Source organism: Miniopterus natalensis, chromosome X, assembly GCF_054644295.1.
Source record: "Miniopterus natalensis isolate mMinNat1 chromosome X, mMinNat1.hap1, whole genome shotgun sequence".
Classification (NCBI taxonomy): Eukaryota; Metazoa; Chordata; class Mammalia; order Chiroptera; family Miniopteridae; genus Miniopterus; species Miniopterus natalensis.
In genome coordinates, this window is record NC_142103.1 from 83,326,294 (window position 1) to 83,341,633 (window position 15,340).

The 15,340-nt window shown below is 37.9% G+C and overlaps 1 protein-coding gene across 1 annotated transcript in view; it reads right to left on the reverse strand.

Annotated features, from left to right (window-relative positions):
- Positions 1-790: 790 nt before the first annotated feature.
- The window catches only part of SYTL5 (synaptotagmin like 5), a 209,792-nt gene continuing 195,242 nt past the window's right edge, over positions 791-15,340 (reverse strand). Inside the window, exons 15-19 of the mRNA XM_087829354.1 lie at positions 12,754-12,862; positions 11,276-11,408; positions 8,376-8,584; positions 7,205-7,349; positions 791-2,211 (exon numbers count right to left, since the gene is read on the reverse strand). Of these exons, the coding sequence (XP_087685480.1) occupies positions 7,207-7,349; positions 8,376-8,584; positions 11,276-11,408; positions 12,754-12,862 (594 nt within the window). The 3' untranslated portion in view covers positions 791-2,211; positions 7,205-7,206. The remainder of the gene's footprint in view (positions 2,212-7,204; positions 7,350-8,375; positions 8,585-11,275; positions 11,409-12,753; positions 12,863-15,340) is intronic.

Genomic DNA, 15,340 nt, shown 5'->3' on the forward strand with positions numbered 1-15,340 from the left:
TGGAAAAAACATTAAGGGCATTCCCCCATGGTTCTGGTGTGCACCCCACCTGTCAGGAATTAAGGAGGACAAATTAATTGAAATTGGCAAAGAAGGTCAAAAGCAAGAAGATTCAAGAGAATCTTCATTTCTCTTTCTTCACATCATCTGAAAACTAATAATCTCTCTTCAAAAATGTCCATTTATGAATAATGAATACTAGGAAAGGACTAAAAATAAAATATATTCCCAACCACCAATCACTCTAACTGTAGTTCAACCATAAACAATTGACAACTGTTTTGTAATGGAATGGATACTTTCCTTGTTTCCAAATGAGAACGATTTAAAAACAAGTTTTATTGTAAATACTCATCAATTCCCATGGATTTGCACAAAGAAGTTTCAACTTTCTGAAAAAATAAACCGTTGGCTAAGCAGAAAAAAAAATCTTGAAAGGCTCGATCATATTCTTTCCCCAAAGTAAATAGATTTAACAATAAAGGGATAAAAGTAAAATAATTGGATTCAAACACATACCTAGCTTTGGTCTATCCATCTTTCAGGAGACTTTATTTTTTTTCCTCAGCAAATGCCAATGATTTAAACTTTTGCTTTAACTATTATAATGAAATATTTTGTTTGCTTGTTGTATTAATTTCTGCCTCATTCAGAGGGGGAAAAAAAAAAGCTAAATAAAGAAAAATCTCTTCTTGTACAGAAAAAGTGGAGAGAAAAGTAGGTTTTCCTACTCTATATGAGTGTTTTGTTATTTATAGGCAATACTAGCTATATATTCTACTCCCCTTTTCCAAATATGAAAGGAACCCTCTACCAGAATATTTTGATGGATTCTAGTGAGGTAAGTTAAATACAACTGATAGTCTCTGAAACACTATGCACTCCTCATAGTGACAACAGTAGTTTGTATTTCTGTGGAATCTGTTTTGACAGATTGCTAAATTTCCTTCTGTAGATAAAAAGGCATGATTCTGAACAACACCCCTGTAAAGAAGGCAGAGCGATCTCCCAGACATGATCTCCCAGACATAGGTCATAGAAAGAGATGGACATCACATTGGAAGAGGGTGTTAAGGGGAGAGGGAGAAAGATGGTTTGCTTGCAGATTACACAACTTGTTAACAAAAACTGACCACACTATTTTTTTCCATAAAATTAATTACTTTTTATAATATTTATTATCTAATCAGATGAAGTAGGAAATTCCTACTTCAAATAAATAAATGACCTACACCTTGAAAACAAATAAATGACTAACACCCACAGTGAGTAACAGCACAAAATAATTTTTTGGGGGTATTTTTGCTGTACACTTGAGACCAATTCATTGTATATAGAACACTTAACATCTAACCAAACATCCAGGAAAAGAGAGACTTAAGAGAGTAATCACAGAGTGCTATAACTAGCTCATCAGTAATGACCATTTTTTCCATAGTGGCTTAAAATTTACAGAGCATATTTACATATATTACCTCATTTGGTATCTTCAATTACTTCAAGGCAGCCTGATTATTCATGTTTTACATGCAAATAGCTGAAGGCCTAGGTCAGATAATTAACTTGACTGAGGTCACATGGTTGGTAAATAGTCAAGACTTGAACTGATGTCATCTGAGTCCAAGGTTAAGCTTTCTTCCACCTCATCATGGTTGCCTTGCCATTAATAATGTCCATGTCAGTCAAACCCAATCTGCCATAATGATGTAGAGTTGGTCCAAATAATATAGTAAAGATAATTTGTCCTCTAATGCAGTGTTTCTCAAACTGTGATCCACTTGTATTAAAATCATCCGAGATGCTTGATAAAAATGATGGAGATTCCTGAAGATTTTATTTAGTAGGTTTGGATCCTTTGGAATTCTTGTTGTGGCCCAATTTCCATTACTACGGTTTAAATCTTGCAGATCCAATTTTTGTTACAGTTTTGCCCATGCAGACTTCCTCCTCCTATTTCTTTTCTTTAATTTCAGAGCACATAAATGACACCATTGTAGGAGGAAAACCCTTCTGCCAACTTCTAAAGGCAATGTTCAGTTTAATGGGAAATATCTACATAGAAGAAAAAACAACATTGATCACAACCCAAAATGCTGTAGGCTTTCATGCTGAGGTGCTTCTGGGACTTGATATTTCAATCCACTTTGGTTCTAAAAGTGAGGTTTTCCCTTATTTCTTCCACTGCTTTCTCCTTCCCCACCAGATAGAAACCTTGAGGAAGAGGATGATAATGAGTCTAATATCACTGTGAATCAGGTGGGCTCAATTCATCGGCTAGTTATTTAAATATTTAATGATCATTGATCATATATTTGTGTAAATTTCTTAAGGAAAAGGAGGCAAAGACTATGAAGCCCCATCAAAATATCTTTGTTTTTGGTGTTTTTGTGACCTGGAACATATACATTCTGATGACTCTAGGGTCAATAACAATGTAAGTGAAATTAGAACTTAAAAACTGAATCTTCCACGTGTCCTAGAGGTGCTATTTACACAAAAAAATTGATAAAGTCAGGCTCTTAAGCTTGCCCATGTCCCATTACAACTTGTCTGATTCAACCGAGGGAAAACTGAGGACTGAGATCTCTAAATAAGGAGGAGGGTGCTGCAGGCAAGGATGTGGTCCCTTCTGAGAAGCTGATATGCTGGGCTGGAGAGCACACTCAGTGCTTTTTTGTATGCCTGCACAGGTTGCAATGAAGTGTCTAGGGTTGTACTACAGTGCTTAGAGAAAGCTTTCTTTTAAAAGACTAATCAGCAAGCATATTCAGAGATTTTCTTGATCTCTTTGGGTTCCAGTTTCCTTATTTGTTACTTGAAAGTTAGAAACAGCCCTTCAGGGCATGGCTCAGCGGTTGAGCATCAACCTAAGATCCAGGAGATCGAGGTTCGATTCCCGGTCAGGGCACATGCCCGGGTTGCAGGCTCGATCCCCAGCAGGGGGCATGCATGAGGCAGCTGATCAATGACTCTCTCATCATTGATGTTTCTCTCTCTCTCTCTCTCTTTCCCTTCCTCTCTCTGAAATCAATTAAGATATATTTACAAAAAAAAAAGAAAAAAGAAAGAAACCGTTATCTCTCTCTCTAAAGATGCCTACTGGTCTAATATTCTATGATGTTACTTTTTTTTTTTCATTTTCACTTATTCCATCAATATTTTTAAAAATTACCCACTATGAAGTAAGCACAGGGAATATAGCTGTGAAAAATAAATAAATATTGACTCTGTCCTTATTCTAGGGATGTGTGGTGGTGAGGGAACAAATAGAGGCATTAAATTACTCATTACATGAATAATTTATTGTAATTGTGATGTGTGCCATAAAGGTGAAATAGAGGCAGGCTGTTGTGACCTAGTCAGGCAGAGGATGATCAGGGGCAGTCTCCCTGAGCAGGAACACTTAAGACCTGAATGATGAATGGAAATCAGGCTGATGAGAAGAAGAAGCAAGAAGATTCCTTGCAAAGGCCATGAGATGGGGCAGAGCCTGGCACATTTGAGAAGCAGAAAAGTGCACTGTGTGACTAAAAGGAAGGGGAAGGGAGGCATGACTTGGGACAAGTTGGAGAGAAGGCAGCAACCATCTTATGCAGGGCCTGGCAGGCTGTGAGCAACAATTTGGATTTTATTCTCAAGGCAATGAAAAGCCATGAAGGGTTTTAAAAAGAACCCTGATTTGCATTTTTTAAAAAGAACACTCAGGGGATGGACAGATAGATAATGATCAGCAAATACAATTAATGTAGAAGCTGAATTTAGGTGATAGGTATAAGAATATTTACTGTAAAATTATTTCAACTTCTTTGTTTAAACATTTAAACATAACATGTTGGGGAAATCTGGCCACAGTATGAAGAATGGATTGCTGGAAAACAAGAGTGGCTGCACAGATAGCAGCTAGGAGACTTGTAATAATCATAAAAAAGGGTGATGGTGGTTTGGACGAAGGTGGTGGCATGGAGATGGCAAGAATTGGACAAGCTTTGGAGATATTTAGGAGGTAGAATCAACATGATTTCCTGATGGCGTTTGCCTCAAGTCAAGGGAGAGGCATAAATCAAAGATCACTGCCCAGTGCCAAGTTAGCATAACCGAGTAGATGATGGTACCAGGTACTGAGTCAAGAGGTACTGGAGTAGAAAGACCTGGGTGCAAGGGAGAGAGTAGAGTGAAGAGTTCAGTTTTAAATATATTAAAAACATGAGCTATTCTGGTGGAGATGTCATATAGGCAGTTGGATCTGGGGTCTGGGTTGGAAAGAAAGGGTCTGGGTTGGAGATGTGAGTTTGAAGTCATAAGTATATAAATGGTCATCAAACCATGAGAACACAATCCATGATAATGCCTGAGAGTGTATAAAAAGTGAGGAGAAAAAAAAGAACAAGCATCAAATAATCCAATGTTTAACGTTTAACAATCTTTAAGAGAGAAGGAGAGGGAGCAACTAATGAAACAGAAAAATTAGGTATATATGTGATAGAAGGTCTCTATTGATGGGCTTTGGAGTTGCTTCCAATCTTTTGCAATACATGCCCCGTGGTACTCATTTCTCACATATGTATCTATCTCTGAGGATAACTACCCCAAAGTGAAATTACTACTTTTACACACACACATGCATGCCTACACACACTTAATTTTGAATTTCATAGTATTTATTTTTGAAAAAACAAAAAGACTGCTTAGAAAAGCCACCAAACATAGACAGCTTAGTTAACCATATTTAATATAGCATTTGATAGGACTGGTTAAATAAATTTGATATATCCCTATAAAGTAATACCCTGTAACCATAAAAAAGGATGAGACTGTCAATATATTTTGATATGTAAGGGGAAGAGGGAAGACTTTTCATAATTTTGAACTATACGAAATTTGTGTCATTCACATGTATTACCAATATTAAAAAATGTTCTTTTTGTATTCCTGCGCCATACTTAGTAAAAAAAAAAAAAAAAGTACGACAAAGATTAATTAACTTTTTATTTCTAAGAGCAACACCAACAGATTTCTGATGAACTTCTGCATACCTGAGTTTTGCATCATGGAAATACCCAGTTAGATGTTGGTTTTTATGAAACTATGATACAGAGAATTGCTCTAAATGTGAAGATCTGAACACAATGTTCATGCTTGTCTTGAGTTCAATTTATAAATTGTGGAATTTATTACTTTGCCACTTTCATTATTGATTAATAAATCTACTTCATTTGTCTACTTTAGAGATGTCTCCAGACTTTACCGTCACTACCATCTTACCTCCCTTAAAAATGTCATTGAAGCCCGGCCAGCGTGGCTCAGTGATTGAGCATCAACTGATGAACCAGGAGGTCAGGGTTCAATTCCCGGTCAGGACACATGCCTGGGTTGTGGGCTCGATCCCCAGTGGGGGGTGTGCAGGAGGCAGCCAATTGACGACTTTCTCTCATCATTGGTATTTCTATCTTTTGCTCCCTCTCCCTTTCTGCTCCAGAAATCAATAAAAACATTTCTTTTAAATGTCATTGAAGACAGAATGAATCACATCAAGTCTGATGACAATTTATTTTTCTAATATAGAAAGTAGTGATGATCTTACATTTTTTGTTTTCTGTTTTTAAGAAAAGTAACATAGGGATATGGGTGTGAGTTTTTTTTTAAAATGTACCATATGTACTAAGCTACACTAGACTACTAATTTCAATTTTCTAGAATTCATTTATTTTTGAATAATGTGAAAAATGGATTGCTTATTCTCTTACTAAGAATAATGCTAAATATATTCTTAAATCTGTTTTCAAAATTTAAGAAAAAAATAGAATATGGAACAATGAGCTAGAATAAACTTGAAGATGATTCTAATTTTTCTATTACTAAAATTCAGATTCAGATTGTATATGAATTCAAGTAGAAAAATGAGCTGAGAGGATAAAATATGACTCCAGAAAAAGACTGGGTCAGGTATGTTCATACTCAAATAACCAGACTCTGCTCTACCTTCCTTCATATCTGTGCTACTGTCCACCATGATAAACATAGGATCATGCCAAGGACTTCAGTGGAAGGAACAGTGGATTTAAGTTCTAATACAGTCACAGCTTCTATATGATCCTGGGCAGTCATTTCAGCTCTTTGGGTTCAGATTTGGAATATGCAAAATGAGGAACCAGTTCTGAGACCCCTTTCAGTTTTAACTACCTTTGCATCTAAGTTTGGTGGCTTAAGCATCTGGAATTCCAAGTGACAAAGTATGGTAGATTAAAGTACTGGCAATGATTCTTCATTCCTCCCTGCCTCCTCACTCTTGCCACGGCTTCATTATGAGCAGAATGTATTTCCCTGCCTCTTGAGTTTGGGTTGGGCCATGTGACTTCCTTTGACCAATGGGGTATCAAAAGACATGATGCAAGCAGGGCTCAAAATGTACATGTAATTATTTCTTAATCCCCTTCAGTTAATGGCTTAGGACATTTCATAAAATAAATGTTTACAACATAGCTCTCTAATAGTTAGGTCATAACTAGGGTGACCCTATATCCTAATTTTCCCAGGTCAATCCTGGTTTATATATGTTGTTCTTGTGTAATGATTTAGCTGCCTTCACTATCAAAAGTGAGCTGATTTAGATTATAAATTATATAGTCACCACAGAAAAACTTGAAAACTTACCTGGGCAAGCCACAATATTGCTAAAATGACAGTGCCACCCCTTGGCCTTAGCAACCATCCTCACATGCCTTTTTTGGAACCATGGGGATCCCCAAGGTGAGAAAAGGGTAGCCAGCATCCCTTCTTCTTGCTTTTCAAGTGTTCTACATTCTGAGTGGCCCCCTTTTCCCTCAAACCATTTGAGGAAACCTAAAGTAACTAATAACTAGAAAAAGTTTGTGATTCCCAATCTCAACTGTAGTGTCAAATAAGCTTGCACCAACCATTTCCCTTATGGTATAAAGCCTATGAATCACTGCACAATTTGTTCATTGACAGAACAATGTGGTACACTTTCTATCATCCAGTCAAGAAGTTCCTGGACTATGGACATATTTTTTTTTAGACTTTCAGCAAAACCCTAAATGATCGTCACATTGACATCTCTCCCCTCATGTCCTAGTGCCCTCAAGTGAGAAATGCCAAGAAAGAGGAATCCCAGGGCCCCAAGCCTGCTACTGGTAGGAAATGGCAGCCAAACAGTCCCAGGAGGTCTTATTTTGGAGAATGGTACCTTCAAAGCCGACGCTTCCCCATACTGGAACGGAGCATGAGTATGCCCTCCACAGGAGTCCCAGGATTGTTGGCCATCTTCTGCCAAAGGCGTTGCTCTTCTCCCTGTGAATCCATCCAATCCACAGCCTTCCCATGGCTCACACCTTAAGAAGGAAAAGAGGAATATTACTCTTCATAGATGAAATGTTTTGGTCTTCTGGAGGACACCTATTAACCTCGGAGGGGGCCTTTTGACCACAGAGCCATTCACTGGCTTGTTCTCACCATATCTAGTGAGCGGTGTTAGAATGAAATACATCTTTTGCAGCCCCAACTACCTTCTTCTGCCTAGAGGATGAGAAACAATCAGGATGGCCTTAGTAGCTTCTTTCTTTCCCACTTTGGTGGTTTAGCAGAGAGCTGGTTCATCTGGACTGAGCTAACTAGGCTCTGTGTCTTTTCCTTTCTAATAAGGTCAGTTCTCTGACCTGGTATAGATATTCTTGGCTCTCCTTAATCCATAAATAAGTAGAGTATCACAGGGGTGGCGTAGTTATCAACAGGAATGTTGACCATGGTGCAGGCAGAACATGTATGTCTGGCACAAGCTATGGTATAATGAAAGTCTGGGGTCTGCTTGTGCTCCACTACTATAATCCGCCCTCCGCTAATTCTCTTGTTACAGTTGTGTCTTGTGGCACTAGTGGTATGTTTCCATGACCTCTTTGCAAAGCATTAGATGTTACTTTTTAAGAAAAAAATTATTTCCTTTCAACTAGTGTGAGCAATGGACAGAAATGAGAAGAGGATGATGTGAATTTGGTCTTGAAAGTCCTTCTCTTGCCTCTCGGAGCCTGTGTTGTCTGATGATCCTCTCCTAAGTAAAAACTGAAGGCCCAAGAAAGCAGTTTAAATTCACTTAGCTTAAAGTGTAAATGATATTTTGTGAAAAGAATGAAAATTAGAATGATACATGCCAAACTTCTAGTTGAAGGATACAAAGTTATGCAGTAGTATATTTATTTTAAAAATGAACAGATCCTTGGTTAAAGGCATGTAACATCTGTGGAAGTTTCAGGAGCCAGCTAAGCTGAAACTACATATATACCTTCTACATATCAAACCTTCAGGAACCACTCCCAAACCCCGTGCACAGTCACAGACCATCTCAAGGTCCTCAAGCCCCTCACCGCTTCCAGAATTCAAACGAACTCCTCCCAGAAAGATATTGCTGGAAAAGGCCTCCTTGTCCCAGATGGTAAGTTCTAGGCAAACATTCTTTATATCCTGGGGATGCAGACCACTGAACGTGAAAGTATGATTCCACTGAGGGTTAACACTCTTTTTTATGACCAGAGTTTTGTGCTTGGTGGCTTTGCTATCATCAGGGAGCAGGTAGCTGCAAGAGAAAATGCAATCAAGCCATCAGTGAGACAGCAGACAGAAAATGGCATTCTTGAATAGTCATTTCAATTTCCCATTAATTCCTAGTGTGTGTGTGTGTGTGTAAGTGTGATGTGTGTATTGGATTTTCTCTCCCAGGTTCTTATATGCTTAAATTTGGATTTACTTAGTGGGATGGTTTATTATTTCTTTTAAGTGGAGCAATAGTAAAATGCCCACACTCTCTTTTCTAATCCTATTTTGGTCATTCATATTGAAATGAAAATACTTCCTGTAGTAGACACTGTTTAATGTCCTGTCTCCTATCATATTTGGTGCACCTCTGAGTTGACCTGAAGCCAAGATAAGCATTTCCCACCTCAGGAGCCTGTGTCTCTTGGCTTTTCTGGTGAAAGACTTTCTCTGGTGCTGTGTGAGCTGACTCAGCTTATGTGCAGGGAGTTCTGGGATCATTAAAGATTCAATGTCTCTGGGAGCAATCCTCAATCAGTGAGTTTTGGAAATTGGTGGATGAGTCCCATAGCTTCCCTGTCTTTTCAAGGCACAATCCTAACATACATTCCAGAGTTTCTTGTTTCTTTCCCCAGTGGAATTGAGCCCCAATTGCCCACAGTAGTAACCTGCCTACTGGCATTTTTACCAGTTTCCTTCCCTCTTCCTTGTCTCATCTTCTCCTTCTCTCACTAGTGCTTCCTGGAATCTCTTCTCAAATAAAACACCTGTACCCCAGGCCTTCTCTACTATGGTGAAAACACTGTTTTTGACCATAGTAGAGAATGAGGGTCTAGGTACCTGATGAATCAAAGAGCAAGCCTTAGGGAAGAAGACATATGGGTATGGAATTAGTATGTCAAACAAACATGAAAAATCCCACAAAACAAATGACCTTACAATAAAGAAGATGCATTGCTATACTTGAGATTTCATTTCATATACTAAGCAGAGACTACTTATCTCCCAATATTCATTTTTTTCTTATTCTTCTCTTTAAAAATCTTTATTGTTTTTTAGTTAGGCACAAGATTGCCCAGAAAAAACACTACATTTCCCAGCCTCCCTTGTAGCTAGTACAGTCATGTGACCAAAAAGATACAAGAAGTAGTTTTATATGAAACTTCTGGGAAGTGTCTTGCCAGATAGAATTTGGCTCTCTAGTCTCATGAGGTAGACACCAGAATAATAAAGAAGAAACCTGGGTCCTTTTTTATCATGATGCTTCCACACCTTCCCTAGATACCTTACCTTTAATCTTTGTTTACATGCAAGAGGAAAAAAAATGCCTCGTTTAAGTCACTGTTATGCTGGCTCACAGACAGAGCTAACATTAAATAATATATTTTATAATATTAAACTTTACAGAAGGGTCTATTCTTGCTCTCTCATGCTCTTTTTTAAAAAATCTGAAGTCCCTTTAAAATCATCTCAATGTTGAAGTATAACTAGAGAGAGAACTTACTAGAAAGTTACTGGCCTTTAAAAAATATATAAAACAAGAATAGTGTCCTTTATTATCTCTGCTTCATAAATGTTCAGCATAATAAAGTGAAAACTATTATAGGCAATGTAAGTCACCCCTGCAAAGCCACAATGAGGCATAGGCAAGGAGTCATCGTCTCATCCCACCAGGCAGAGAGCAGAAAGAGGCCTGGTGGGGCTGGTGAGGCAAGTTGCAATGTCAGGATCCAAATAAAGTGTCTCAGTAATATGAGAAAGAGTGTAGGACAGATGGACCAGGATTCAGGCACACACACACCAGCGGGGAAACATCAGACATCTGCTTCTCCTTATCATTGGCCTTATCAAAGTTAGAATGTGTGAGGGTAAACGCTTGACTCATTTCCTTGTGGGGAAAATTATACTTTTCAAAGAAGGATTGAGGAGGATAATAATACTACCATCTGACTCAAAGAATTAATTTCATGGAAATCCGTTTGTCATCATGTGTTTTTCAGCACTCCATGAGAGCAAGGACCACGTCTTATTTCTGAAACTGCAGTACTTAATGCTTGGTACATGTGCTTAAATGTGTTTGCTTGAATGAATGAAAAATAGCTTTCTGATTTTAGTTCCTCTTATTATAGGAGAAAATCTCAAATAGAAATCAAGAGGTATTCGTTGTTTGGGTTGCCTAGAATGGGCAAGACTGTCCATTTAAAGAGCTTGTATTCCCTCAAGAAGCTGTTCTGTGCTCCATACATAAAGTGGGCACAAATTCCCAGCAGGCAGTCACAGACCTTCCTCCAAGCACTCTCCAGTGGGCATCTCTGAGGAGGATGCTCTGACAAATCCACGTTTTACTATTTCCTCCAAAAAGAACAAAATCCTAAGTATCCAATATTTTTGTTATTGTTGCATATTGCCAGCACCAAGTGATAACAAAGCACAATAAAATTATATTAAATATAGAAAATCATACTTTCTCTTCCTTCAAAAAATAAATTGCACAGGAAAATTTTCCAGTCATGAAGGTGAGAGTGATGGGAATTCCTGAAATATGCTGGAAGTAGGCTGAAAGCTAGAAAAAGCAGTTCCCTCTGTACTGGTATTATTTTAGATGGAAGAGCCAGCATTCAAGGGTAGGTCTTTCCTAGTACATTTCAAATAAGAAGAACATAGAAGCTTCACAGCCACCACCATCTCATGAATCACAGCTCATTTCATTTCCCATTAAGCATAACAAAATTACCCCTTCACAAAGCTATCAGAAGTGCCTCCTGACTTCACCGCTGTTAAATTCTTTGCCTCTTTGATGAACACTTCTAGTATTCCTCCAGAGAGTACAGGTGGCTCCTTCTTTCCCCTTTTAAAGGTCTTCTTTCCTGCATGAGTCATCAAAATGAAAGAGAGAGAAAGAGAGAGGAAGAGAGGAGAGTGACAAAAGAGAGAGAGAGAGAGAAGAAGACAAAGAGGAGGAGGAGGAGGAGGAAGGGAAGGAACAGAAGGAGGAGGAGGAGGAGGTGGAAGAGGAAGAGAAAGAGGAAGAGGAGGAGTGGTGAGATAGATCATGAGTTGCATTTCAAAATTTACAAAAATAATCAACTAAGATTTATTTCATTTGCTGACTGAATCATGTCTTAATATTATTGTCTTTTTCCACGTATTAATGTAAATGTTTTTACCCATTTAGATTCCTTATAGATAGCTCTTTCATTTGTTTGTGTTTGTTGGAAAAAAATAAACACGTACATTTAAAACTATTTGCATAAGGTATAAAAGAATAAAATGCAAAAGATCCTGGGAGCTTCCTTGACCACATTCCTGCTCTCATTAGAAAATAACTACAATGAAAGCCACACACAAGTGCCAAGGCTCCAAAAGAGAAAATTCCATAACTCCCTTCTTTGAAATTTTAGTCTTGTACATTGTCATCTCCATGCAGGGCCAGCTCTTTATTAAAGTATAGCCCAGACACAATTACATTTTTGAGTGAGAGAAAACTCTTCCTATATCACATTTTTATTATAATGAAATGTGCTCAACATAAATAATAACCCCCACCAGCACATTTATTTAGTAGTTTTAAGCAGTTTCATAAATGTACCTATTTAATCCTTGCAACATCCCTATGAATTAAGGAAACTGAAACCCCAAAATAATAAGTTACTTTCACAGGGTTACAATGATGAGAGTGATAGTGAATGGAAGGATAGAAGAGACTTCCCATAGGAGTTGATGGAAGGAGAAAGCAAGAGGGATTTAAAAGTTTGCTCCATCTGGATTTTTCCTTTACATTCTGTGTTCTAGATCAGCTTCTTCCTCAAGACTCATTGAAAAGCTATGAATGTCATAAACCTGTACAGCAGCTATCTACACCTTCCCTCTCTGCAGAACCCCCCCCCCACACACACACCCACACACCCACACACCCACACACCCACACACCCACACACCCACACACCGACACACCAGGGAAGATCCTATATCTCTGGGACTTCCAGGAAAAAAATTGTTACTATTAAGGCTGGTTTCTAAGTATGAAGTTAGAATCCCACACCCTTCCCCATATATTGTACATACTTCTCAACTCTCCTGAAAAGCCAGTGAAACCTAATCCTTTACATTTCATATGTGTAATGTGAAAGTAACAGTCCAAACAATCTCTGATCCTTATTCTCACACTTCCAGAACAGTGTTCTTGATGAAAGGCATTGATTTTTACTTTACCTTGAAGTTGTCCTGGTGGAAGCATCAGGTTGTCATCTGGAGGAATGTAACGTAAAACAACTGTCAGCTCTCCTTTGTATTGAAGGCCAATGTCAGCAGATAATTCCACCTGGCCAAGAGGAGACGTGTGAAACAGAAAAGTGAGAATTCTTGCTTTGTTATTTTGTAGCTCATGTTTGTACAACATTTACTTGGTGATTTAAATGTGACAATCCATTCCCATTCAATTATGGTTTAAGAGATATCTTAGGTATGAGAAAAAAGAGGCTGGAAACTCTATGAAGGCATTTGCATATAACTTTCACCATTAAATTAAAAAGAATTTGAGAGGAGATGTATAACACACATTTGGTCAGTCAATAGATACCGAGTGCCTGTGATGCACTGGGGACTAGACCATCACTGAGCACACATATAGTTTGGGGTATGAGGCAGGCAGGCATAAAGATGCCGCTGAAAATAGCCCGCAAGGTACTTCTTCCTGTCTGTCCTTGATGTCTCAAGGCTTTTCTAAGTGACTAAGAAGAGGAAAGAAAGCAGTAATACTAGATTCACATTGGGCTGCCAGGCACCAATTATAATTCACATCAATAAAATTCAATGTGGAAAAACTGGTTCACTCAAACATTGCTGGTGGAAATGTAAAATGATGTAGCCACTCTAGAAAACAGTTTGGCAGTTTCTTAAAAGACTAAACATATAACTGACATACAACCTGGCGATTGCGCTCTTGGGCATTTATCCCAGAGAAATAAAAGATTATGTGCACAGAAAAACCTGTACACAAATATTTGTATCATCTTTATTTATAGTAGTAACACACTGGAAGCAATCTAGATGTCCCTCAAAGAGTGAATGCTCAAACTAACTGTGATATACCCATACCATAGAATACTACTTGGCAGTAAAAAGGAATGACTATTGATACACGCAATAACTTGGATCTTTAGAAAATTAAGCTGAGTTAACAAAAGGACAGTCTCAGAAGGATACATCTTATACAATTCCATTTACATGACATTCTTAAAATGACAAAATAATAGGTATGGAGAACTGAATAGCGGTTGCTAGGAGTTAGGGATGGGCATGGCAGGAGGGAAGTGGGTGTGGTTATAAAAGAACATGAGGTTTTTGTGATGATGGAACTGTTTTGTAATTTGGCTGTGTGGTGGACACACAAAGTTACACAGGTGATAAATTGCATAGAAATAAATACACACACACACACAAATGAAAACTGAGGAAATCTGAATAAAATTTTTATTATAATGAAATGTGCTCAACATGAATAATAACCACCACCAGCACCTTTATTTAGTAGTTTTAAGCGGTTTCATAAATGTATCTATTTAATCCTTGTAATATCCCTATGAAGTAAGGAAAATGAGACCTCTCTGTACTATTTATTGTAGCTTCATGTTGATCTACAGTCATCCCAAAATCAAAAGTTTAAATTAAAAAATTAAATGTGAACCCAGAGCTTCTGTTCTGTAGGCCTCCCACTTGCCACTGAGTCAAATGAACTTTAATTCTTCATAATTAGGGTAAGAAAAGTAATGTACTTTCTAAGGACCTTATTTCAGGAACTTGATTCCTGAGTACTGAGTCAAGGGTTGAGAACTGCTCTCTTCTGAGAGAGGACAGACTGAAAAAATTCAGAAACTCCAAAATTCACAGCAAAGCCAGAAGCTGTTCAAGCCTCAGCAAAAAGAGACCAAAAGGAATCCTTGTCTGACTGTCTTTCCTCTTGGTTGTGGTAAAACTTATTAGTAAGTGTGGGAAATCATTTAAGGTATTTTATTCAACCATCTTACAAGGGGCAAAAATGAAATTAAATGGTGAAACAGACTCTCCATCTAATATTTAATTTGATTATTTTCAATCAAGTGCCTTATAAAAGGACTTCTCTTATTGTTTTGAAGTTTCAGTAAATTTAGTGAAAGTCATAAATGAAAAATTATAATGGATATTATGGCAGATTAAAGGGATAACTAGTTTTTTGGTACTGTAGCCAATGAGAATTTTTTTTCCTTTTTTTTTTTTCTTTTTTTCTTTTTGGATTTGAATGAGCTCTGTGATTGCTTTGATTGGTAGAATATGGCAGAAGTGACAATGTGCCAGTTTGGGGGCCTGAGCCCTAATATTAACAGCTTCTACTTTCTCTCCTAGAATAGATATTCTTGGGGTGTTTCCTCTGGGAACCCATTATAGAGGCCCAAGCCACATGTAGGTACACCTATTATCAGGGCTGAGTTCCAAGCTGGCAGCCAACATCAAGTGTGAGACAGCCGACTTGAACAACCAGCCCAGACAACCCTTAAGATAACTTCAGCCTCACTCTCCTATCTGGCTACAACCACGTGAGAGACTTTAAATGAGAACCACTAAGGTAAGTCCAGTTACCCCACAGAATGATGAGTGATAATAATAAATTATTGTTTTACGCCACTAAGGTTTAGGGTAGTTATTTATACAACTGGGAACAGGCTCTATTTGCTTTTGCTGAGATCTTTGTGTGGGAAAATATGTTGGTAGGAAAAAGTGATATGTGCATACGTCACATACTAATACATAGTGTATTACTAGG